This window comes from Cucurbita pepo, chromosome 1 (assembly GCF_057944985.1).
Source record: "Cucurbita pepo subsp. pepo isolate OVF chromosome 1, ASM5794498v1, whole genome shotgun sequence".
NCBI lineage: Eukaryota > Viridiplantae > Streptophyta > Magnoliopsida > Cucurbitales > Cucurbitaceae > Cucurbita > Cucurbita pepo.
Genome location: NC_141798.1, coordinates 14,810,595 through 14,836,415, shown reverse-complemented (window position 1 = coordinate 14,836,415; position 25,821 = coordinate 14,810,595). Strand labels below are relative to the sequence as shown.

Below are 25,821 nucleotides of genomic sequence, written 5' to 3'. Positions count from 1 at the left end.
AACCTCTGCACCCTATGATAGAAGAAGACTAATATGATCTATACAAACCCACGTTGACTTTGCCTAATGTGAACGTTAAATAAAATTAAGAAATGCTAATGTGAACATTAAATAAAATAAAGAAACAGAAAAGATATATATATAAAAGGAAGAGAGAATAGAAAATAATAAAGAGAAGACCCAAGAGCCAACTCCTGTACCCTTCCAACCCAATCAACACTATAAAACATAATGAATATAATGTGTACGAAAAACATAATATCATGAGATGAAATTCACTTCTTTCCATATATAAAAGGTAGATGAATTGTTATTTAAGTACTGATTCCGGGACTTCAACAATGGAGCTCCAGCTTTTCATTGGCCCAAGAAAAACTTGATTTATGATTGGATCATAAACAAATTGTTCATTAGAGAATAATTGGTATTTAAGGTGAAAGATATAAAACAATCTTTTGACCCTACTGTAATTATGAACAACTCGTGAATGATTAACTTGCTTCTAATGATTACATCAATGAATATAAACTTATCCTGCCGTGCATAACAGTGCAACTCTAGGTGACCTATGGTTAATTAATGAAAATTGATTAATTAAAGAGTTTATTTCAAATGATCAAATTAATATTTACTAATATATTAGATATGCAAATATACTATTTGGCAAATATTTCGGGTTGAGCCAAAAACATACTAATCTCTCCCACTTTTTTTTTTTTTTGGAGAATGCAATTACATCTCTAAAAAATTTTCGAACTCTTCTTCTCCAATCCCTTTGGGATTTTTCTTTCAAGAGTCTTCTAGGAAATGATCTTGGCTCTATTGATATTATTCACACTACTCATAAGCCTAGAAAGCTTTCTTAAATTTATTTGGATGTCGTGAGGGTTACTGGGTTCTTAGGGTGTCTAGGCAGTTTACATCTCAAATTCACACTTTTAGGATATTAGGAGCCAGCTCCAAAGGCTAATCTAATTTATGGGAGTACTATGGTCTTAACCACAAATTGCCGCTCACAACCTGAAGGTGCTTGGTTTACTGGAAACGTTCTAACCTAAGTCAACTTAAAATTATCTTAACTTTAGAAATTTATACTTAACTGTGTACATTCATGCATGATTTGTTAAGTAGATAATCCTATTACTCACTTAAATCACAAAATACATTCTCTAAAAAATTATGCAAGCTCAACAAGAAAATAACATCAATTAACCATTTGAAACATAAATCATAACATCTCATCCTCTTTTCTAATACAATGAAGAACATTTAAAATAAGGTGCTAGCTAGTTGCCTTAGATGATTAATATATGCATATTTTAGGCTTTAGAAGGGTAGCTGGGATGAGAATGATATACACAACTAGCTAGAAATTTTCTATTTTGTGCCTTAAATTTTCTATGTTGCAACATTAACCATGGATAAAGAGAAACACAAACAAACTTTAAATTCACTTTTAATGTTGATGCAATGAAAAACAATAAATTTGGAGATGGAAGTGGTAGGAATGATAAGTGTCAACAATGTTAGATTTACGAAGTTAGAGATCCTTCTAGGACCCGTAGACTTTCACAACTAAAACTAATTTAATGAATGATTCCAACCAAGAGTTTATTTAGAAGGATGAATTCAGACAAATTTTGAATTTACGAGGATCACTCTTGGATCCAAAGATAACTCACTCAAGAATTAGCTTGATTGAGACTAATCCAATAAATTAGCTAAACTTCAAACCTAAAGCAAGATTTGAAAAGAAAGACAACACTAAAGGAGTTTCATGGAACACAACAAAATGGTCTAGTGCGATTTGGACATTCACCTATTCACAATTTTTGTACGCTTTTTTTTTTTATTCTCGTGTCATCTTTTATACCACACGACTCTTCTGGTACCATCTTTAGATCATTCTATTCTTGACTTATTATACCAACATTTTATTGAAATTTAGGTTAAAAAACTCTCTCTTCAAGTGAATTGACTAGTCTTTGATGATGTATGACATGAATGATCCGATTTTATTGAACCCCGTTGGCATAGATTAACCTTTTCAAATTTATTGCAACCATCCGATTTTTTTTTATTAAAAATAAGGTCACTACTATGCATGATATGAATGTTAAGTACAAAAATATTCATTTAAAATATTTTAACAACGATGTCATGGACTTAACGTTCATAAAATAAAAACTTTAAATCAAAAGAATGAAAAATAAATAATGCGGAATTTAAATAAAATAAAGAAAAGATAAAACAATGTCTTGGTCCAACCTAAGAGCTACAAAATAGACAAAATGCAACTACCCTAATATTGGTTCCATGGCTTTCATCACGATGCTATTGTCATCGGTACAGGGGTGCCTTACATTTACCTGAAATGTAAGAGTAGCACCTGGCTCAAGTATTTAAAAAAATACTCAGTAAGTAACCCTACTACTGGGATCGAAAAATACAAATACATACAATATGGTGGATGTGTCGTACTTCCCTACATATCATAACATGACCTTAGGCTGCTTTTTTATCAGAGCAAGGTTGGATATGTCGTACTTTTCTACACATGGCTCATGTGTGTGAGCATGGACCCACCAGGCGGGCTCACACACCCCCTAGACCTAGCTTGTCGGGCTAGCATTTGCTAACGGGTATCTTGCGAACACCACAAAGGGCCCATGCTTGCACACATGACATAATTTATGATGAAAGACAAACCTTCACTTATCTATAACATAACAAGTCTATGAGTTATGCATACATAATTCCTGTATATTCTTTCATAAAGAGCCGGACATGATCACTTCTTATAACTTTTATACATAATATAGCTGACATAACATATCATGCCACAAAATAGCTTATAATAGCATTTGTATAACATAACACATCATGACATAACTTAGCTTATCATGACGTAATATAGCATAGCATAACGTGACATAACGTAATATAACATAGCATAACATATCATTCATATATATGACGTGTCGGGGCCAATAGTAGAGCCATTCACTTGGTTGGCCTAAGCCAAAGTCTCTAAATTTTCATAAAGTTGGCTCGATTCCGTCTCTCAAACTTTGTTTCAACCTAGGTGGATCCCCTGCATTAAAAATATACTAACTTAACTTATCTAATATCAAATCATTTTAATTTCTAGCAAAAATAAATAAATTAATTAATTAAATTGAGCAATTAGGGATCATATTGACCTTAAATGCCTCCCATAAGGTCAAAAATAACTTCAACAAGATCGAAAATGCAGGAAATGAGTCCAAACAGTGCAACGCGAGCCAACAAGCCGATTAGGGGCAGTGGAGAGTGCTGGAGTCGAAGTCGAGGGGTGCTAGTTGCGTTTGTTCGTCGGGTTGGGTTCATGGTATACAAATCAATTATGGGCAAGGGACGTGTGCGATTTGCATGCGATTTGAACTAATAATATTATTAAATACTGAACTTGGCTTATAGTTTTACTAATAATCATAAATAGAAACTCACCACATATCACGGAAACAAATAGGTTAAACAAATCTTGAAAAATATTTAAACTAAATACCTAAAAACACTAATTATTTTGACTTAACCAAATTCTTCTAAGAATCCCTCCCATAAACTTATTTTTCTTTGTCAAGAATTAGTTGAAGTTAGAAAAACTCTGCCTACCAAGTTGTTCATGCAACTTTGAAATGCTTCTAATGTTAGAGGCTTTGTCAACCGATCAACAAGTTGATTTCGGGTATTACAAAATAATAAATTAACAGTTTCTTCTTTTGTAAGATCTTTAAGAAAGTGAAATCTCCCTCTTATGTATTTGGAACGTCCATGTAGAATTGGATTTTTTTATAGTTTAATAGTTGAAGTTTTATCACACATTAGCCTTGTTCATTCTATTAAGAGTGACCAATCTCCTTGAGTATCCTCCTCATCCAAACACTTGACATGCACAAGCACTAGCAGCAACAAACTCTAGCTTCTGTGGTTGATAAGGTGACTATAGGCTGCTTACGAGAAGACCAAGCTACTGCTCCTCCACTCATCATAAACATATAGCCTGAAGTACTCTTGCTATCTTCCATGTCTCCGGCATAGTCACTATCAATAAATCAAATTAAATCACTAACTCCTCTCTTTCTATAAAATACATCATAATCTATCGTACCTTTTAAGTACCTTAAAACCCTTTTAGTTGCTGCAAAATATTTTTGTGCTAGACATGCCATAAAACGACTAATCAAACTTACAACAAACATGAGATCAGGACGAGTAGCTGTGATATACGTCAGACTTCCCACTATTTGTTTATCCAAAGTTACATCTACTTTTGTACCATTTTCATCTTTGCCAATTTTCTATCCTGTAACGATGGGATTACAAATAGAATTGTAATTCTCTATGCCAAATCGATTTAAACTTCAGCAGCATACTTTCTTTGACATATAAAAATACCATCTAATCTTTGTATTACCTCTATTCCAAGAAAAATTCTCATCTGACCTAAGTCAGTCATATCAAACTCTTTCTTCATGGAACGTTTAAACTCATTCAGTAATTTGTTATCGTCTCCAGTAAATAAAAGATCAACAGAAATGCTTACAATAAGAATTTTACCTCACTTCCTCTTGATGAAAAGTGTCTGCTCACTGGAACTGCTTTTGAATCCTTTCTTGATGACGTAGGATTCTATTCGACTAAACCAGGTTCTAGGTGCTTGTTTTAATTTGTAGAGAGCTTTTTGGAGTTTGTACAACATCTCCTCACTTCCCTTTCTCTCATAGTCTTTTGGTTGTTCAACAAAAATATCTTCTTTTAACTCGCCATATAAAAAAGCTGACTTGACATCTAACTCATCGAGTTTTCAACCTTTTTGGTATGCAAAAGCAATGATCACTCTCACCGTATCCATTTTGGCCACAAGTGCATACACTTCTGTATAATCAATTCCATGTTCTTGTGTGTAGTATTTTACAACCAATCTTACTTTGTATTTATTAACTTCTCTAGACTCATTTAGCTTGGTCTTATAAATCCATTTCACTCCTATTTTCTTTGCTCCAGTAAGTAGAACCACCAAGTTCCATGTTTGATTTTTTTCAATGGATTTGATTTGTTAATCCATAGCCAATCTCCATTTTGGGCTTCTGACAGCTCTCTCAAAATTCACATGATCTGAAATCATCAAGAATGTCATATTTTCTTCATCCTCTTCAGATAAGCCTTCACCGGAATTAAAATCTGCTAACCATAAAGGTGGATGTCGATTTCTCCCCTCCCTTATTGTCAATGTGATGCAACAGCTACTGAAAAATTGTTTTCAGCAACCGGTTCAGTCGTTTTCTCCGATGTTTCTCCTTCTTCGTTTTTAGCAATTGGTTCAATTGTTTCAGCAACCAGTTCAGTCGTTTCCTCCGTGACTTCTCCTTCTTCGGCGATGTTCTCATCAATTTCAATATTTTCCCCAGTCCAATTTTGTTTCACTCTAAAAAAAAATTCAAATATGATATATATGGTAAACTATAATTTAGTACTAAATATCCTTAACACCCCCCTCCTGCAAGCTAAGCGTCGGATTTAAACGAACGTGAAGCTTGGATCTAAAAAATTTAAAGAGAGGTCGAGAAACACTTTTCGTGAAGATGTCAACAACCTGGTTCGGAGGAGGCGTAGAGAAACACTTTCTTGCCCATTGAAACTGTAGAGGGATCGTCGCTCAGTGGCGATGCTGCCTTGGCTTCGACGAGAATATGTCTAACCCATGAAGAGGAATCATCGTTGAGCGACGATTCAGCAACCAGTTCAGTCATTTCCTCCGTGACTTCTCCTTCTTCGACTGTGTTCTCATCGATTTCAATATTTTCCCCCTGTCCAATTTTGTTAAGTATGATATATGTGGTAAACTATAATTTAGTACTAAATATCCTTAACTCCCCCCCCCCCCCCCGGCAAGCTAAGCGTCGAATTTGAACGAACGTAAACCTTGGATCTGAAAAATTCAAAGGGAGGTCAAGAAACACTTTTCGTGTGGTTCGGAGGAGGTGTAGAGAAACACTTTCTTGCCCATCAGAAACTGTAGAGGGATCGTCGCTCAGCGGCGATGCTGCCTTGACTTCGGCGAGAATATGTCTAAGTGACGATGCTGTCTTGGCTTCGGCGAGAATATGTCTAACCCAAGAAGTAGAAGGTGAAAACCTAAAGCAAGGGACAAAGACAATGTTGAAGCCGGAAGAGTCGCCACATTTGGCGAAGGAGCCAATTTTGGCTAGAAGGGCGGCGGCGACTTGGTTGGCGAAGAGGCCAGTACGGCGCCTAGATTCCAAGGTAAATCTCTGTAGAAGGTCAATAGGTTTCTCGAGATTTTATATCGACGGGAACGCTCATGAGGATTCTGAGGTTAGGGTTTCTGTGAAGGATAAAAGGTCGATTGGAAAGAAAATGAGAGAGGCTATGTTGGCCAAGGAAAACTGATTATGTTGGAGAAGTGGAGGTTGTATGTACAAAGTATGGCGAATGGTGATTTTGAGGTCAAAAAGGTGGAGAGGAAGAGTAATCAATCGGCTCCATTTGCGGCAGCCATGGAGACTGCCCCTGCGGCGTCAAAGCCAGCAAGGGTGGTGGGGAAGAAGATGAGTAGGGGATTCAGAAGCCATTGAAAATAAGGGATCGGGATTGCTAAACTGAAAGGGCTCTGATACCATGAGAATATTTCCTAAAACCACCCACACGTAAATGGTGTGTGAAAGTTCTCTATTTATAATCAAATAAATTACGAGCGTAGGAAAATACTAATAAATGGAAAGATACCTATGATAAGAAACAAATATCTAGATATTTGCCTATAATAAAATATCAAATATGATATATGGTAAACTGTAATTTAGTACTAAATATCCTTAACAGTTTCCTCGGTGACTTCTCTTTCTTCGACTGTGTTCTCATCACTTTCAATATATTCCCCTAGTTCAATTTTGTTTCACAATTCAATCTCATTCACGATCTTACTCGAAAGCTACATTACGACTTAGTACAATTTTATTTGTAATTGGATCATTCTATAGCCTTTGGATTCGCTGCTTACTCCAAATAGAACACATGTTACACTTCTATCTTCAAGTTTGCTTCTCTTGACATCTGGAATATGAACATGTCTCACACATCCTAAAAATCTTAAATAGTCTACCGTGGTCAATTGTCTCTTCACTCCGTGCGGTTTGCAAAAATCTTTGAATTCTGCCGAGTTAAATTCTCCTACACTATTTGTCCTTAAACATTTTAAAGACATTTCAATTTCCTTTTCCACCATTATTTTGAAACATTTAAAATCATAAAATGTTTCTCATTTTTCTACAAGAAAATAACTTCATGCCTTCCTTGAAAAATAATTTATAAAGCACAACAAGTACTTCTGGCTACTTGAAGCTGGTCCACATATATCTGCATGAACAAGACCGAATTTTTTCAGTTGCTCTCCATTTACCAATTTTTGGAAATAGAGTCCGATGTTGCTTGCCTTTCATACATACCTCACAGGTGGTGTTTGGAGCTACAATCTGCGGCAGACTTTTCACCATGTTTTTGTGCTTCAAGGTACACAAGTCTTTGTAACCGAGATGACCATAACGATGATGCCAAAGTGTTGATTGATCCGTATTTGAAACTTGGAGGCATCTTCCTTCATTTGTTGTGGCAGATGGTTCAGTTCGCAAAATAAATAGCCGATTTGCGCTCATAATTGACTCTGCTATTTTTCGTTTTTGTGGATGATAAATTCTACATACACCACCTTTGTAGTTGTCCAACGCTCAAGAGATTAATTTTGAATTCAGGTACCCAATACACATTACTAATAGTGTATCGAGCCCCATGCAAAGTTAATTTCACTGCACCCCTTTTCAGTAACTTTCATACGTGTATTATTTCCAAGCTTGACAATGTGGGAAAATATCTTGTCTAAGATTGAAAACATACCTTTCAGTTGCACACATATGGTTTGAACAACGAGAATCTAAGAACCAAGTATCACTCTTTTTTGCTTCATGTCTTTCCATATGAGTCATTAACAACATTTCATCTTCTTCCAGCTCTGCATAATTCAATTCTTTATTCATGTTTGGACATTCATATTGAAAATGACCTAAGTCATGACACCTATAACATTCAACCGTTGCTTTGTTGAAAGTTAATTTTCCTCTTCTGCATTCTCTGCCCCTGTAAGTTCCTCTTTCTCTGTTACTTATTTTCGTTCGACATTCGACTTTTAGAACTTGCTCCTCTTTATTAATGCAGAATTTTCGAAATTTTTGTTCATGCACCACTAATGAACTTTGTAATTCATCAATGGACATGTTATCAGTATCTTTGGATTCCTCAATGGATACTGCAACATAAGTAAATTTTTCAATCAGGGTACGCATAATTTTTTCTACAATTTTCTTGTCTGGCATATTTTCTCCCTTGGTTCTCATCTTATTGGAGATTATCATCACTCTTAGAAAATAATATGTGATACTTTCATCCTTCTTCATCTCTAGGATCTCAAACTCTCTCCTTAATGCTTAAGTAGAGATTTCTTCACTTTTTGGTTTCCACCAAATTTTCGCTTCATTGCTAAACAATATTGGCTGTGTGATGACCCAAGATTGTTCAAAAAGAGTACAATCAATTGCCTTAGGAGAGGTAATGCTTTACTTGGTGATCCTTGAGTCTAGCATCATCAAGGTGACCCTTTTGTGCCTCAGTCAGCATTGTTCATTTCTCTGGTTTTGAGAAACCAATCTCTACCACACTCTATAGACCCTTTTGCTCTGAGCAAATTTTATATCAGCTCACTTCAGTGATCATAGTGACCATCGAAGTGAGGGAGCTTCATTAAAGTTTTGTCTTCACTCATACTCTCTCTATTTTGATCACTAAAAAATTGCTACTCTACAAAGATTAACGGTGGCTCTGATACTAATTATTAGGTTTTGACAGAAAATAAGTAAGCCAGAAACATAAACAATTGGAGTCTAAGATGATATTATTGAATACTGAACTTGCTTTTACCCCTTCCAAATAACAATAGAAATAGAAACTAACCACAAATATTAGAAGTAGGTAAACTAAATACCTAAAAACACTCTAACTATCCCAAAAGAAACAACCTAATCAAATTATTCTAAGAATGAAAACATTAAAATAAAATTGGTCACATTGTCAAACTTTTAAAATTTAGGTAACTAAACAAAACTTCATAATATTTATTTTGCATGCTAAGAAAACCACAAAATTTTTAAATTTTTAAATTTTTAAATTTTTAATTAAAACTACAAAATATAACGTGTTAATTAGTACAATAAAAACTAGAATAAGTAATGAAAACTTGGTAAATGTATTTATGGTTGTATATAAAATTATCGTGACCAAATATTGACTTTGCAAATCCATACGAATTTTAAGACCACGAAAAAAACAATTAAACAGTTTACTTAATTTAATCATTGGGATTCCCAAAAAATAAAAACTAAAAGAAATCCACGAAAATGTTGAATTTCCCAAACTGCCAAAATTCCCAATAAAACCACGTAATTACACATTTCCCCTGTCTATCCAAACCAAAATTCCATACATATGTGTTCATCAGTACCCACGCACTCTTCTTGTTCTCACTGAAATTGGCTTCTTCTCCAGATTTAAACGAAAGCTTGGTTTCTCAGTTATCTCTGTCTTCTCTAAATTCGCTTCCATCTCCTCCCCAATTTCAATATTTGAAGCTCTCTGTTCATCCATCTCTCTGTTTTCTTTAACAAACAACTCTCTGTTCGAAGAACAACCACACATTGAATTCTTTACTTCTGCTTCTGCTCTGATTTTGCTGCCTTCTTCTTCTCTTCCATATTCATATTCGATTTCCGATTTGGGTTTGGCTTCGACCTTCGATTTCTTTTGCTCTTGTTTGTAATATGAACTTGTTGCAGACCCAGGGCTCGGGCTGCTTGGACCATCAGGGTCTTGTGATTCAGGGCGGGAGAGCTCCATGGCAGCTCTGGCCGCAGCTGCTGCTTGAGCTGCCGATTCGAAAGCGGCCTGTGCTGCATCCGCCACATCTTTGTACTTTTGTTTCGATCCAGATGGGACTTCAGTGGACAATTTCAGATTCTCTCCCACTCCGCCATGTGGCTCCGGTTGGTTTTGTCTCGAGTTTCTGGCCTGTTTTTCATGTGATGATTAGAAACAAAATTACAATTTTCATTTAAATAATAATTAGGGTTAAGTTGCATGCCTCATTGGAAAGAGGAGTTTCGTCGAGTTGCAGAGTAATTCCATTCTCGGAAGCAATGGTTTTGAGCAAATCCATTCTACTCTCCAAATTTGGCTGCCTCGTGGAAAGTTTCTGCATTAACTACAGAAAACAGAGCATAAGATGAATAAGGAAACAGAGCATATAAAATCAATAAATGAATTCAAACTCACCAAATGATTGACTCCACAGTTGTTGCGTAATTCAACTGCACGAGCAGTGAATTCCTTTCCGAAACGAGAGGTCAAAACGGATTTAATCTCATGAAGTTCAGGGAAATCCCCACATCTGGAAGCAGCAAATAGCAACCCTGCAACCGCCTCTTTCAATTCCTCAGGGCATTCTCTGTATTCAACGATAACAAATGAAATCAAATCAAACCCACTAAAATCGTCCATCCAAAACAAAACAAGGAATCTTTAATCAAGAGATTGAACCTTTCTTGTTCGAGGAGGGAGGTCCTTTCAATCAAGAGATTGAGGTACCCTTCAATCAAAACATACGCATCCAAGGCATTCTGGTCCTTGATCACCTGCTCAACCTATCAAAAGAGAAAGAAGAAATCAACAAAAAAAAAAAAAAAAAAAAAAAAAAAAAAAAGAATGAAACAAAGCATGAAAAGGGGAGGGAAAGAGAGAAACGAACTCGAAGAAGGGCGCGTTGTTCGTGGTGGAGTTGGAGGAGCTGGAGAACATCGGATTGAGCTTGGGAGCGCCTCAGTCGGCGTTGGTTGGTGAGAATGGCAAGGCGAGAGAGGGCGAGGTTGAGAAGAGGGCGGAACTTGGAGGCTCTGAAATTCCTTCCGAGAAGAGCGTCGAGTGTTCTTCCCATGGCCAAATGGGTTGAATGCTTTGGGAGGTTTGAAGGGGTAATGGGTTTATTATGTATGTTGTTTCAGAGTGGAAGGCAGTGAGAAAAGGATGAAGCGCGTGACGCTGGGTTTGCTTTTATGCGTGTTTCTTATCGACGAAGGTTTCTGTTTGAACACGCTTCTAATAACCGACTACTATAAATGAGAAGCAGAATTGAGAAGGTATGAACATAATTGTTTGGGTAAACACTAACCCTCTTTATTAACACTAATCTAAAAGAATTATAAGATACTCACTTCCTCCAAAATTATAAGATACTCACTCCCTCCTTTTGAGACTACTTGTAAATGATAGATGGAAGGGTAGTCAGAGGAGAGGGTAGACAATTTATTCCTGACAATTTACTCCTAAAATACTTATATACGTGGTCTCGCAAAATTAGGTATCTTTATTCCTAAAATATATATACATGGTCTCGCAAAATTATTGGGTTTGACCCTATTGAGCTAGAGATGATATTTTAACCCTCCTCGTCGTACAATTATTGGGTTTAACCCTATTGGGCTTGTGATGATATTTTAACACTCCCACTCGTACCATTATTGAGTTTGACCCTATTGGGTTAGTGATGATATTTTAACACTTCTCATCACCACTAGTCCTCATTCATCGCACCACGTTGAGTTGACAATGAAAGCCCTCATATTTATTAGAATTCAGACCTCTTGTAGACAAATTTGACACTTGGTCATCTATATTCTTCATTCAAGACTTTGTCTCTAATAAAATGACATTGCCTCTCCTCGTGCTTTGTTCTAGCATGAAACATTAGATTTTCTACTAGACGAGCTACATATTGGTTGTCGCAATGAAGATACTCAACTTTCTAGAGAAAATTCTTTATTAAAGAGTTTCAACCACATAATTTCTTGAGTTGCTTCAATCGCTACTCTCTACCCGGTGCTTGATCCTCGGGTATTGTGATAGCTTGCATAGTCAACATCATAATATCTAGCTAGCTTGCATTATTCGCTTCTTTTGTACAAAATACCATAATCGATTGTACCTTTGACATATCTCAAGATCCATTGAGCCGCATCCAAATGAGGTTTCTTCGAACTTTACATGTACTAACTCATTACTCCAACTGCATTCTTAAATTCCTTCGATTGGCTCATTTAGATCTCCATTCAAACTCTTCGTGTAAGAAAGCATTCTTCATATCCATTTGCCATAGTTTTCAATCCTTACTTACTGCAAATGCTGGTGGGACCTGTATGATAGTGATCTTCGCCCCTAGGCTAAACATTTCATCATAGTCTAGTCCATATTGTTGAGAGAGCCCTTGAGCTATGAGTCGAATCTTGTATCTCGCAATTAATCCATCTGGAACCAGCTTTATTTTGTAAACTCACTTGCAAGAGATGTTTGACATCTCCTAGTATTGACACTAGTTTCCAAGTTTGATTTTGCTCCGATGCTTTCTTTCTCCATTGTCTGCTGTCAAGCTGTATTTTGTGATGCTTCTTCATACGTCTCTAGCTCTTTAACTTCGTCTTCTATAATAGTTGTATTTACATACTTTGGATTTAGTTTTTGGATTCTTTTTTACCGTCTAAGTTGTTGAGGTGTCATTTTCTTTTCACCAAGTTCACTTGATTGAGTCACTTCTTGCTCACCAACATTAGTGTCACTTGGATCTTTAGGCACATCAACACTTAACCAAATGTGTACAGTTTGCTCCCCCGTCTTCTGTGCTAGAATTTTTTTAATATTGTTCAAGTCTAGTAATACTTCCTTCTCTGAGGGTCACCCTACTTCCATTGCGAAACTTTTATCGTTAGTCGTGTGGTTTGAACATCCTATATCAATGATCCAGTCATCCTCGTAATCGATATGCTCTCCCATCATTCCCATGAGTGCTAGCTCGTCTTCTTCTATGATACATAGTATCTCTGCATGTCATTCATCCTCCATCTCCTCTTTGGAGGTTGCCACATTGCTTTCGACAAACTTTTTCTTGAACCAACAATCCCTGGACATGTGGCCCTTCTTCCCACAATTGTAGCAAATACCTTGAAATCTCTTCCCTTAAGAACTCTTGTTGCTCTCCAAGGTTGTGCAGTTCCTTGGTGACTTCATTCTTTGTCACCATTTTTGTATCCATGTGGCTTATTGTTACTCTGACTTTTACTTGTGTAGAGCTCTTATTCTTCAATCTTCAGCGTGATGTCTCCCATTTGCTTAGCCATGGCTTCTTTGCTGGCTAGCAAATTTTTAAACTTTCCAGTTGATGGTTGAGCAAGTCATCCTTGTATAGTAATAACAAAACTTCTATATTCTGGTCACAATCCGTGGATAATGATTCTCTTCATTCGAGTTTCTCCAATGACGGATTTCGGGTCTAGTACAGTAATCTCCCAGAAATTGATAACAGCTCATTCTCCAAAAGTTGTAGCCTCGTATCGTTCTTCTTTGAGAACAACATCACGAACGTGTCTTGTCATCCCAAATGTGCTCTAACATCTCTTCACCAATTGTGGTTCCAAGGAAAATATTGTTTTGCCTGCTTTGATTCTCCATTTGCACAAGGCGCCATTAAAATCATCCTCTGGCAGCGTAGTTTCACTGCCGACAACGACTTCTCAAAGGTCTTGTCCTTGTAAATAAGACATCATGCATGTTGTCCACGTGTTATAGTTGTTGCTGTTGAGTTTCTTGATTCCTCCAACAATTTAGAAATCACATATCGTGTTAGTTATACCTCAATAATACCAAACAAGCTTTTTCTAACACAAAACTTGCAAAGTCACGGACTACTCATGACGCAAAAAAAACTAGCACTAATAACCTTAAGAAATTGTTTTTGATGCAGAAGATCAGACAGGTTACAACCACAAAAAATACTAAGAATTTGAAGAGACCAGACAACCTACACCAACCTTCCTTTGATACCAGATGGTTGAACACAACTTTTTGTTAAGAATTTCAAGAGACCAGGCAACGTACACCAACCTTACTTTGATACCAGATTGTTAAACACAACTTTTTGTGGGGAAGAGTTGCACTCTTTATTAACATCAATTGAGAAGATGTTACTAAACCCTCCATAGAATACTACTACATTTGTTCTACTTGAGTCTACTTGGGGATTTCATTGAATGAATAAACTTAAACCCTCCATAGAATACTACTACATTTGTTCTACTTGAGTCTACTTGGAGATTTCTTTGAATGAATAAACTTACTAAGTGGAGGAGTATGCATAATAGGAACTAGAAAATCTATTCCTAAAATATATATGTATTTTTCTTCCTAAAATACCATAATTATTAAATTTAATTTAAAGAGTAAGATTAATGAGTTGTAATAGGAATGGGGTATGGAAACAAATTGGAAGAGAATCTATTTGTAAATGGAAGAAGTTTGGGTTCGGTCCCAGGGAGTGTACCACACGCAGAGATATATTGTTTGTTTGGTTGGGAAATTTCGCCATTATTTCTTCTTTCTTCCTCAACTAAACAACCTAAATTTGTTGACCAATGATTTCACATCTTGCTCCATCACCCCCACAAATACTCGATAACAATTTAATTAAATTATGTCTGTGCTTCACACGCTTCCCATTCATTAATTAATTAAGCCTTAATACAATATATATTTATAGAAAATGTGATCGTGGTACTGTGAGAAATAGTTTGAATGAAAATCTAACCATTAGCAACCGTAGGAGTTTTTCTTAGTATATATCTTCAACTGTGCATAGAGCGTGCGAGCATGTAGTTTCTAAAATTGCGAGATCGAAAGATCTGAAAGACTAAGTTTCATTCAGTACGGAACTCGATTTTCCACCTGAATTACCCTAACGTATGAAAAAAATAAAAAAATAACCTATGTCACCCAACCCTCTGTTATACTAGTCTTAAGTTAATGACCGACATAAGGAAATATGAATAGAAAAAGATGAATATACACAAATTAGAATTTGTCTCAAACACAACTTGTATTCTCTTATTATCAATCCTAGAGAGGTGGAGATTCAAATTTACTAATCTTTTAATTATGTGGTAACGAGTGATAACAATTTAAATAAAAGTTTGAAGGCTAATTAAAAATAATAATAATAAATAAATAAATAAATAAACCTAAATTTTGTCAAATCTTTTTAGATAGTACATTTTGTCAAATCTTTTTGGATTAAAAAAATCATTAAAATATTGGATAAAAATGAACCGGTCTCAATATTATATTTTTTAAAATTAATTTAGATAAATGTATTAATAATATAAAAAAAAAACCTTTTCGTCCCACATTTTAAAATTTTCTATTTAATAAATAATGTTCAAACATTTAACTTTTAAAACAAGAGTATTTTTAAAATGATGAACTATTTATAATTTAATCAAATATTAATGTTTATCAAAGAAGTTTTAAAGATTCATACTCGACCTTATTTAGGTATAACTGGAAGGTAGAAAAAAAAAATTAAAATTATTGTTCTATTTTTTGGTGAAATTTATATATTTTTTAATTATTTTTTGAAATTATAATACATTTGGTTGTCTTTTAGCTATATTTCACAAGTATTTTCTTCGTTACTCCTTCAAATACTCCTTCAAATAGACAAAAATATTATATACGACCATTTTAAATTTTCTGATTATAATAATTTTCAATTTTAGATTTTTAGATAATTCTTGAACTATAGAGGATGGAGGGTAATAACTAAATATTATATGAATTTTTTTAATTGAAAATATACTTAAAAGAGTTTCTAAAAACACTTCACAAACTCAGCTCTAGCCATGAAATAATAATTGGTAAAAATAGAATTGTGGTACCTATGGTTATAACTTGTGAAATTTCTCTAAACCCACTTTAATAGCGCCCACCAACCAATCTTTACAGCTTGCACACCCAATATAATATTGATGTACTTAATTAAAATCTAAGTAGTTAATTATTAGGGGAAAAATCATATAGGTATGTATTGTGGGTGGAACTATGGACTAGGCCTCAATCAAGACTTAGGGGGTTGATCCATAGAGGATCGCTTATGGACCAAGAAATCGAAGAAGGCTAAGAGAGGCTGGATAGGTCGACCTATGTGAGTAGTTTAGACCACATACAGACAACACATGCATCAATCAAGCTAATGATAAACGACTCATGTGGATCAACCAAGGTTAAGAAGGCTTGCTCCCATGGGTCTCTTGAGTCGAATACAAGTCGACCCATGTAACGAAACAAAAAAAAAAAAAAAAAATGAGGGTCGTCGGCAGAGCCGAAAACTCCAGCGAACGCCGGAGTTTTCGCTCACACACAACCCACAGAGGGCGGCCGAGGGCTGGGATGCCACAAATTGAGTCCCCGACCTTCAGCCACCCTAGGAGAACCTGCAAAGAAACGAAAACAGTGAAAAGAAAACGAGAAGGAACAGAAAACCGACGAAACTCCAGCGAAGCCGAACCATACGAATCGACGTCAAAACCCCCATTTTACACCACAAAAGTAATCCCAAAACCCTTTACACACCTCATGAGTAGGTTTTAGACGAGTCCCTTACGCTGAACACCGTCGGCAAGGAAGACGGAACGACGGACTTTCGAGCTTCTCCAGATCCGGGAGTGTGAGGTCCTTACCAACGAAATCTGTACCAAAAAACGGGGCTAGGGTGAAGAATAATCTCGGGAATGGAGGAAAAAAGAGGAAAAAAGGACGTCGAGACGACGTTGTCGAGGAGAGAGAGAGAGGTCGCCGGAAAATCGCGCAGGCAGTCGGGCGAAGAGGACGAAGTTCGACCCGAGAGCCGGATCCGACAACCCGAACCGAACCCCATTCCTTCGTTCGGCCCAAAATCGACGATTCCCACGGCCCAAACACCCCGGCCCTTCACCCGCGAACCGGCCCATCACCGTGCACGGCCCGTCACCTGCATTCGGCCCGAGACCCGCGAGCGATCCGTTAACCCGCGCCTCGACCTGAGACTCCTACACACGCGTCGCTCTCTGATTGTGCCACGTGGCATGTCTGCAGCGCGGCTCCTCTCGGCTCCGGCGGCTTCATCAGCTCGGCGGCGGCTCCTCGGCTCGGGCGGCTTATTCGGCTCGAGAAACCTGTTCCAGCCCGTTTGACACCGTTCCGACCCTCCCGGACCTGGTTTTGGCCTGTTTAAGGTAAGGTCGTATTTCACAAATTCCAGTTGGGAATTTATTATTATTTGTGAAATACTAACGAAAGTGACTAATGAACCAATAGGAACCAACCACCAACGGAAGCATAGAACGTCCACGAGGAGCTAGGAACTTACGTTATATTCTAGGGAGTACTTCGGCTAAGGCCTACCAAGTAAGTGGCTCACCCGTCGTAGGTTACGCGTTAATTGCTGTATGTTGGCACGTGCCCGTGGATATGCACGTGTCATTATATTGTATGCTAGCTTAATGTATTTAAGTACGAAATCATGTGAACGTGAATGTATGTTATGTATGTTATGTATGCTGCTTGGTTGATGTGATATGTTATGCATGTGACGATGTGTGGCCCTTGTACGATTATGGCTTGTTTGTATGAATATTTGAATGTAACTGTATGAATTGTATGACATGAAATACGGTAAATTGCATGAAACATAACTCCGCTAGGAATATGTATGATATGTAACGAAATGAGAATGAGAATGACATGTAAGCATGAAAACTGGTATCAGAGCCAGAGTTCTCCTTGCAATTTTCACTATCCCATTCTTTGTGTTCATCTAGATCGAGCGTGTGCGTTGTTGTGCGATCCTAACAACTGGTATCAGAGCTAGGCGAAATTCACCATGATCTGTGAAGATGGAAAGTTCAAAGATTGGAATTGAGAAGTTCGATGGATCCGATTTTGGTTTCTGGAAGATGCAGATTGAAGATTATCTATACCAGAAAGATCTTCACGAACCTCTGTTGGGGGTGAAGCCGGATACCATGACCACGGAACAGTGGAAGCTCAAGGATCGACAAGCCTTAGGGATGATCCGGTTGACGCTATCCAGAAACGTGGCGTTTAACATCATCAAGGAGAAGACAACGTTAGATCTGATGAAGGCGCTGTCAAATATGTATGAAAAATCGTCGGCTATGAACAAGGTGTATTTGATGCGTAGATTGTTCAATCTACAGTTGTCTGAAGGTGGACGTGTTGCTGATCATATAAATGAATTCAATATGATCATAATTCAACTAGGTTCGGTGGAAATTAATTTCGAAGATGAAATTAAAGCGTTGATTTTGATGTCATCCTTACCCGAGTCATGGGATACTATTGTTGCCGCAATCAGCAGTTCCCGAAGATCTGATAAACTGAAGTTTGATGAAATTCGAGATGTAGTTCTCAGCGGAAGTATTCGCAAATGGGAAACTGAAAATTCATCAGGCAATGCTCTCAGTGTTGATCAAAGGGGAAGAAGCAAATCAAAGAGCTCAAACAAACATGGGCGTTCAAAATCAAAGAACCGGGGAAAATCTCCAAACAAACCCAACGTAACGTGTTGGAGCTGTGGGGGAAAAGGACACTTTCAGACAGATTGTACAAAACTGAAGAAGAACAGAATCATAAATTTGAAGATGATGATGATTCTATATATACAACAGAAGATGCTGAGGACGTTTTAATCCTTAGTGTGGACAGCCCAGCTGAATCCTGGATTTTGGATTCAGGTGCATCGTTCCATTCGTCTCCAAGTAAGGAATTGTTTCGAAATTTCAAATCAAGAAATTTTGGGAAGGTGTATCTTGCCGACAACAAAACCTTGGAGATTGAAGGAAAGGGAGATGTCTCCATACAAACTACAGCAGGAAATCAGTGGACATTACAAGATGTCAGATACATTCCTGGTCTCAAGAAGAACCTGATCTCTATTGGTCAGTTGGATAGCACAGGCTATGCAGCAGAGTTTGGAAAGAGTTCCTGGAAGATTGTGAAGGGCACCATGGTTGTTACACGTGGCACAAAATCTGGAACCTTATACACTACTGCAAAGTGTATAAACATGACTGCTGCTGCTGAGAGTGCTTCCAATTCAAGTCTATGGCATAATAGACTTGGACATATGAGTGTCAAAGGAATGAAGATGCTGACTGCGAAAGAAGCTTTAGAAGGCTTAAAATCTGTTGATATGGGTCTTTGTGAGAGCTGCGTTATGGGCAAACAGAAACGAGTTAGTTTCACAAAGACTGCTAGAGAACCGAAGAAAGTGCGGTTGGAAATGGTCCATACAGACGTCTGGGGACCATCTCCAGTTTCATCACTTGGTGGATCAAGGTACTACGTCACCTTCATCGATGACTTCAGCAGGAAGGTATGGGTTTACATTCTGAAACACAAGTCAGATGTGTTTACCACCTTCAAGAAGTGGAAAGCTGAAGTTGAAAATCAGACCGGCTTGCAGATCAAATGCCTGAGGTCTGACAATGGAGGAGAGTACAACAAATCAGAGTTTATAACATTTTATGTAGCTGAGGGAATTAGATTAATAAGAACAATTCCTGGTAAGGCAAGACAAAATGGTATTGCAGAAAGGATGAACAGAACATTGAATGAGCGAGCAAGAAGCATGATGATTCATTCTGGACTGCCAAAGACATTCTGGGCTGATGCTGTGAACACAGCAGCATATTTGATTAATAGAGGGCCGTCAGTACCCTTGAAGTTCAAATTGCCCGAAGAAGTATGGACAGGAAAAGAACTCAAGTACTCTCACTTGAGAACCTTTGGTTGTACGTATGTTCATGTTGATCCAGAGAAGAGAGATAAGCTTGATGCTAAGGCTGTGAAATGCTACTTCATAGGCTATGGCTCTGACATGTTTGGGTACAGGTTTTGGGATGAGAAAAATATGAAAATCCTAAGACATTGTGATGTGACCTTTGATGAAAATGTCATGTACAAGGACAGAGAGAAGATGAACTCTAAGACTACGAAGCAAGTGGGAGTTGAGGTTGAGTTGCTGAAAGATTCACATAGTGATGTTGTAGCAGATACTCATGAAACTCCTGAGACTCTTGCTGAGAAACCAGAGGTGAAGCAAGTGGGAGTTGAGGTTGAGTTGCTGAAAGATTCACATAGTGATGTTGTAGCAGATACTCATGAAACTCCTGAGACTCTTGCCGAGAAACTAGAGGTGAAGCAAGTGGGAGTTGAGGTTGAATTGCTGAAAGATTCACATAGCGATGTTGTAGCAGATACTCATGAAACTCGTGAGACTCTTGCTGAGAAACCAGAGGTGAAGCAAGTGGGAGTTGAGGTTGAGTTGCTGAAAGATTCACATAGTGATGTTGTAGCAGATACTCATGAAACTCTTGAGACTCTTGCTGAGAAACCAGAGGTGAAGCAAGTGGGAGTTGAGGCTGAGTTGCTGAAAGATACACATAGTGATGTTGTAGCAGATACTCATGAAACTCCTGAGACTCTTGCTGAGAAACCAGAGGTGAAGCAAGTGGGAGTTGAGGTTGAGTTGCTAAAAGATTCACATAGTGATGTTGTAGCAGATACTCATGAAACTCTTGAGACTCTTGCTGAGAAACCAGAGGTGAAGCAAGTGGGAGTTGAGGTTGAGTTGCTGAAAGATACACATAGTGATGTTGTAGCAGATACTCATGAAACTCCTGAGACTCTTGCTGAGAAACCAGAGGTGAAGCAAGTGGGAGTTGAGGTTGAGTTGCTGAAAGATACACATAGTGATGTTGTAGCAGATACTTATGAAACTCCTGAGACTCTTGCTGAGAAACCAGAGGTGAAGCAAGTGGGAGTTGAGGTTGAGTTGCTGAAAGATTCACATAGTGATGTTGTAGCAGATACTCATGAAACTCCTGAGACTCTTGCCAAGAAACCAGAGGTGAAGCAAGTGGGAGTTGAGGTTGAGTTTCTGAAAGATTCACATAGTGATGTTGTAGCAGATACTCATGAAACTCCTGAGACTATTGCTGAGAAACCAGAGGTGAAGCAAGTGGGAGTTGAGGTTGAGTTGCTGAAAGATTCACATAGTGATGTTGTAGCAGATACTCAAGAAACTCCTGAGACTCATGCAGTTGGCGAGGAACCCAGTCTATCATTCAAAACACAGAAGGCGATACCATTTCACTCGGAGGTTAGTGGAAGATGGTGATGTGTTTTGAGAAGATAGAGGATGCAAAGAATCCAGCAAACATGTTGACAAAATGTGTTGATGTTGGAATATTGAGGTTGCGCAAAACCTCAATTGGTATGGTGCAGTGAAGACATTCATGATCGTTTGAGAATGAAATTCTTGGTTGACTGGATTAGTCTCCAAGTGGGAAAATTGTTAGGTTATGGAGCCTGCTCTTTATTTATAGCTTGGTCAACGGTTATATCCGGTAAAGCTATATTTGGTAAAGCTATATATAGTAAAGCTATATATGGTAAAGCTATATCCGATAAAGCTATATATGGTAAATAGCTATATATAGTAGATGGCTAAATCTGGTAAAGCTATATATAGTAAACTAAACCATATATATATCTCGTCCGGTAGAGCTTTGAAAATGTACTTTCTATTCTCTATACTCTCTCTTGTTGTACATACCTAAAGTCATAAATAAAAAAAAAAATTAAAATAAAAAAAAAAAAAAAAAATCCTTTTAGCTAGAGTTCTCCTTGCAATTTTCACTATCCCATTCTTTGTGTTCAACTAGATCGAGCGTGTGCGTTGTTGTGCGATCCTAACAGGTCACTTACTGAGTATTCTAGAAATACTCAAGCCTCGTGCTATTTTACTTTTGCAGATAAGGGCAAGGCATCCATGTGACAACGATGGCGGCATCGTACACCCCGGGACCGTGGCACATGCATAGGGTAGTTGTTTGTTTTTTTTTCTATTTCGTAGTCTAGGCTGAATTTGGTTGGATCATTAGTATAGGTTAGTATAGGTTGAAATGTATTTGCATAATAAACCATAGAGTAGAATAAAACATTCATTTTGGGTTTTGTTACCCTTCCTTTATATAATAAACCATAGGGTAGAATAAAACATTCATTTTGGGTTTTGTTACCCTTCCTTTATTTCAATAATGTTTTTCTTTTTTTCCTTGTAATCATTTTTTCTGAGCTAATAAAAGGTGAGTGCAAGTCGCATTTATGATTAGGGCCCATTTAATGTATATTCCGCATTTCAAGGTATAGTAATAACCTTAGATTAAATAGGTAAAATATTGGGGTCGTTACAGTTGGTATCGGAGCTCTAGGTTATAGATCTTGTAGACTAGCCTACAGAGTAGGCTTAACATGTTTCACGGTCCAATTACCGATACCCCGTTGTTGCCAGGTACACCTTAGGTAGAATGAGGAATGTATGACATTTGTGATATATTTAATGTGGTTGGCTTTAAATTATGCATGACATGATACTGTATGAAAATGTAATACTAAGCAGTCCAAAGGAGGTATAACTAAATAAATAAATAAAATAGAATAAAACGAAATTAAAAAAATTAAAAAAAAAAAAATTGACAGGGAGTCATGGGTCACTTCAAAAGAAAAAAAATCTCATCCCTCATTTGAGAGGGAATAGAAGGGGGAGAGGGGTGTGGCTTGTCGTTGGTGGAAAGGAGAGGGCACCGCCGGAAGTAGGAGACTGAAACCCAACTCATGCTCGCCGGAGACACTTGGGCTTTAGATCCCCGGGTGTTCGGCGGTCGACTTCGGATGGATACAAACCGAGGAGGGAAGTTGAACGAAGGAAGAACGCCAAGGTACGTTCATGGGTTTTTTAGAGCTTCTACCGTTAGATTCATCCCCTAACCTTCAGGGGATTGACCCGATTTTAGTTGTTATGTGTTTGCGGGGGGGAACGATCTACGAGATTTGAGGAGGATCGTGGGCGTCGGAAGCGAACCAGAAGATGAGGTGATGACGAGCATGCAAAGGTGAGTGAAAGAGAAAGGGGGGTCGGGGAAAACGATGGTTCCACGACTGGCGCGGGCGTCTGCCTCACCGCCTTGCGTGGCCCAGCGGGGGCGTCCGCCTGGCGTGGCCTTGCACGGGCCTGCGTGCGGCCAATGCAGGCGCGTGCGTCCCGCCTTGCCCACCACGGGCGTGCGAACCGGGGGGGCAGCCGACCCGACCCGACTTAATTGGGTCGGTTTTGCCCTTTTGATTTAACTCACCCGCTTTAACTCCGATCTTGACGGCGTTCTCATAGTATGCTCATAGTATGCATGAAAGTATGATATAAGAGGTATGTTTTAGAAGTTTGAACATAGAATGAGATGAGATGACACATGTTGATTGTGGTTGTGTATGTTTGCTGAAACGCGTATGCACTACGGTATGAACTGAGATTCATGATTAGTTTTCCATGATTAGATCATTATATTATGCCTCCATCACATATGTTACAGTATTAGCGGTTACCCGGGGACGTTTAGGGGTTTGCCAACTAACCCCTAACCGTAAACCTAACTCGATTGTCAGGGGTCCGCGAACCATAGAACTGGCCATTTGATTGTTGATGGTACCTTGTGGGGACTTATAAGAAGTTTGCCAGTTAATTTCCTTTAAGTGAACCTGTCACGAGAGACAGGGGTCCACGTTGGTACATTAGAGTTGGTCGAGGATTACTGTTCATGTATATGATATTAGCGGTTATCCGGGGACGATTAGGGGTTCGCCAACTAACCCCTAACCATAAACCTGACTCGATTGTCAGGGGTCCGCGTAATCATAGAACTGACCATTTGATTGTTGATGGTACCTTGTGGGGACTTATAGGAAGTTTGCCAGTTAGTTTCCTTTAAGTGAACCTGTCACGAGAGACAGGGGTCCACGTTGGTACGTTAGAGTTGGTCGAGGATTACTGTTCATGTATATGATATTAGCGGTTATCCGGGGACGATTAGGGGTTCGCCAACTAACCCCTAACCGTAAACCTGACTCGATTGTCAAGGGTCCACGTAACTATAGAACTGGCCATTTTACTGTTGACGGTACCTTGTGGGAACTTATAGGAAGTTTGCCAGTTAGTTTCCTTTAAGTGAACCTGTCACGAGAGACAGGGGTTCACGTTGGTACGTTAGAGTTGGTCGAGGATTACTGTTCATGTATATGATATTAGCGGTTATCCGGGGACGATTAGGGGTTCACCAACTAACCTCTAATCGTAAACTTGACTCGATTGTCAGGGGTCCGCGTAACTATAGAACTGGCCATTTTACTGTTGATGGTACCTTGTGGGGACTTATAGGAAGTTTCCCAGTTAGTTTTCTTTAAGTGAACCTGTCGAGACAGGGGTCCACGTTGGTACATTAGAGTTGGTCGAGGATTACAGTTCATGCATATGATATTAGTGGTTATCCGGGGACGATTAGAGGTTCACCAACTAACCTCTAATCGTAAACCTGACTCGACCGTCAGGTGTCCGCGTAACTATAGAACTGACCATTTTATTATTGATGGTACCTTGTAGGGACTTCTTGGGAGTTTGCCAATTAGCCTCCTTTAAGTGAACCTGTCACGAGTGGCAGGGGTCTACAGTAGTACACTTGAGAGTTGGTCAAGTCTTAGAATGCACGAACCCTAAGCACCGAGGTCGCGCCTCAAGTGCTCGAGATATGATGACGGTGATCAGAGTGGCTAGCAGAAGCGACTAACTAGGAGACCTAGAGGACCTAAGAATATTCCGAGGGCTGGAGGTCCAGATGGGACCGTGAACCAAGAGAGTGGAATGAGAAATCTTAGGGTGTAACCTAGGAAGAAGCCTATACGGGAGAATGAATCCCAGTGAGAGAATAAGAACCCGAACGTGGGAACAAGATCAATAAGACTTAATAACGAAATATGAACTACCAGCAAGCCGCTTACTGAGTATATTTTATATACTCATCCCTGCTACTCCAACTTTCTTTTCAGGTGGGAGTTGATGTAGCGGTCGAGGCGAAGGCACACGGGGCTGTTGGCTATAGAGAGTTCCATCACGTTTGAGTCGAGTTTCTTTGTACCTACCTTTAAATTCGGCCTTTCATGTATTTTAAATAGTTGTCCGAAAGATATTGCATCTATGTGGTGTTTTCTCTATTCTTTATAAAAACAAAATTTTGATTGCGACTTTAATTAAATTTCAAATTACATGCACGTGTTTAAATGTTTTAAATTTTACGCATTTTTCTTATTTCGACATTCTTGAGTAACGATACGTGGCTCGAGACCTTCAAAATTTTCGGGTCGTTACAGAAAAGGTGTTGATGTTATCTGGGGTGGATGTGATCTGATGTAATGCACGTCTTTACTTTATGATAATTTATGTTTTTTCTTATATACATATTTATTATATGGTAGGATGTAGGGAATGTTGTAAATCATAAACTTAGCTAGAATCCTTTCTTGGTTTCTAGAACCATGCCGCACAGAGGACGTGGAAGAGGTAGGAGAGGGAGAGGATGACCTCCCATTAGGAGAGGAGGAAGAGGAGACGCCGATAGAAGTTCTTCCCAAGAGGGGTCGACTACCGGCCCATATGCATTTGTACCACCTACTGAATATGCACCTTCCCCACAAGTTGTACCCCCTCCTGAATATGCACCTCCCCCACAATGTGTATCCCCTCCTGAATATGCACCGCCCCCTCAAGCTACACCACAGGCCGGGTTAGACCCCGCCACAAAGTTACTGTTAGAATCCCTCCAAAAAAAAACTATGCAAACCATGCTAGACACACAAAAGGCCACATTGTTGGCTACGCAACAAGTCGCGGCA

General features: G+C 38.4%; 1 protein-coding gene across 1 annotated transcript; it reads right to left on the bottom strand.

The window, feature by feature from the left end:
- Positions 1-9,432: 9,432 nt before the first annotated feature.
- LOC111799606 (vacuolar protein sorting-associated protein IST1) lies at positions 9,433-11,166 on the bottom strand. The gene is made up of 5 exons (XM_023683014.2): positions 10,910-11,166; positions 10,702-10,805; positions 10,438-10,609; positions 10,247-10,366; positions 9,433-10,173 (listed from the first exon to the last, which is right to left on the bottom strand). The coding sequence occupies exons 1-5, from the start codon at positions 11,093-11,095 to the stop codon at positions 9,604-9,606; spliced, it is 1,152 nt and encodes a 383-aa protein (XP_023538782.2). The 5' UTR covers positions 11,096-11,166; the 3' UTR covers positions 9,433-9,603.
- Between the last annotated feature and the right edge of the window lie 14,655 nt (positions 11,167-25,821).

Bases quoted from the DNA above. Each gene is read 5' to 3' on its own strand.
- LOC111799606 (XM_023683014.2), bottom strand. From the start codon at position 11,095: ATGGGAAGAACACTCGACGCTCTTCTCGGAAGGAATTTCAGAGCCTCC. The intron at 10,610-10,701 runs GTTCAATCTCTT...CGTTGAATACAG, and splicing joins TCCCTCCTCGAACAAGAAAG to AGAATGCCCTGAGGAATTGA. The intron at 10,174-10,246 runs GCATGCAACTTA...CATGAAAAACAG, and splicing joins AAACTCCTCTTTCCAATGAG to GCCAGAAACTCGAGACAAAA.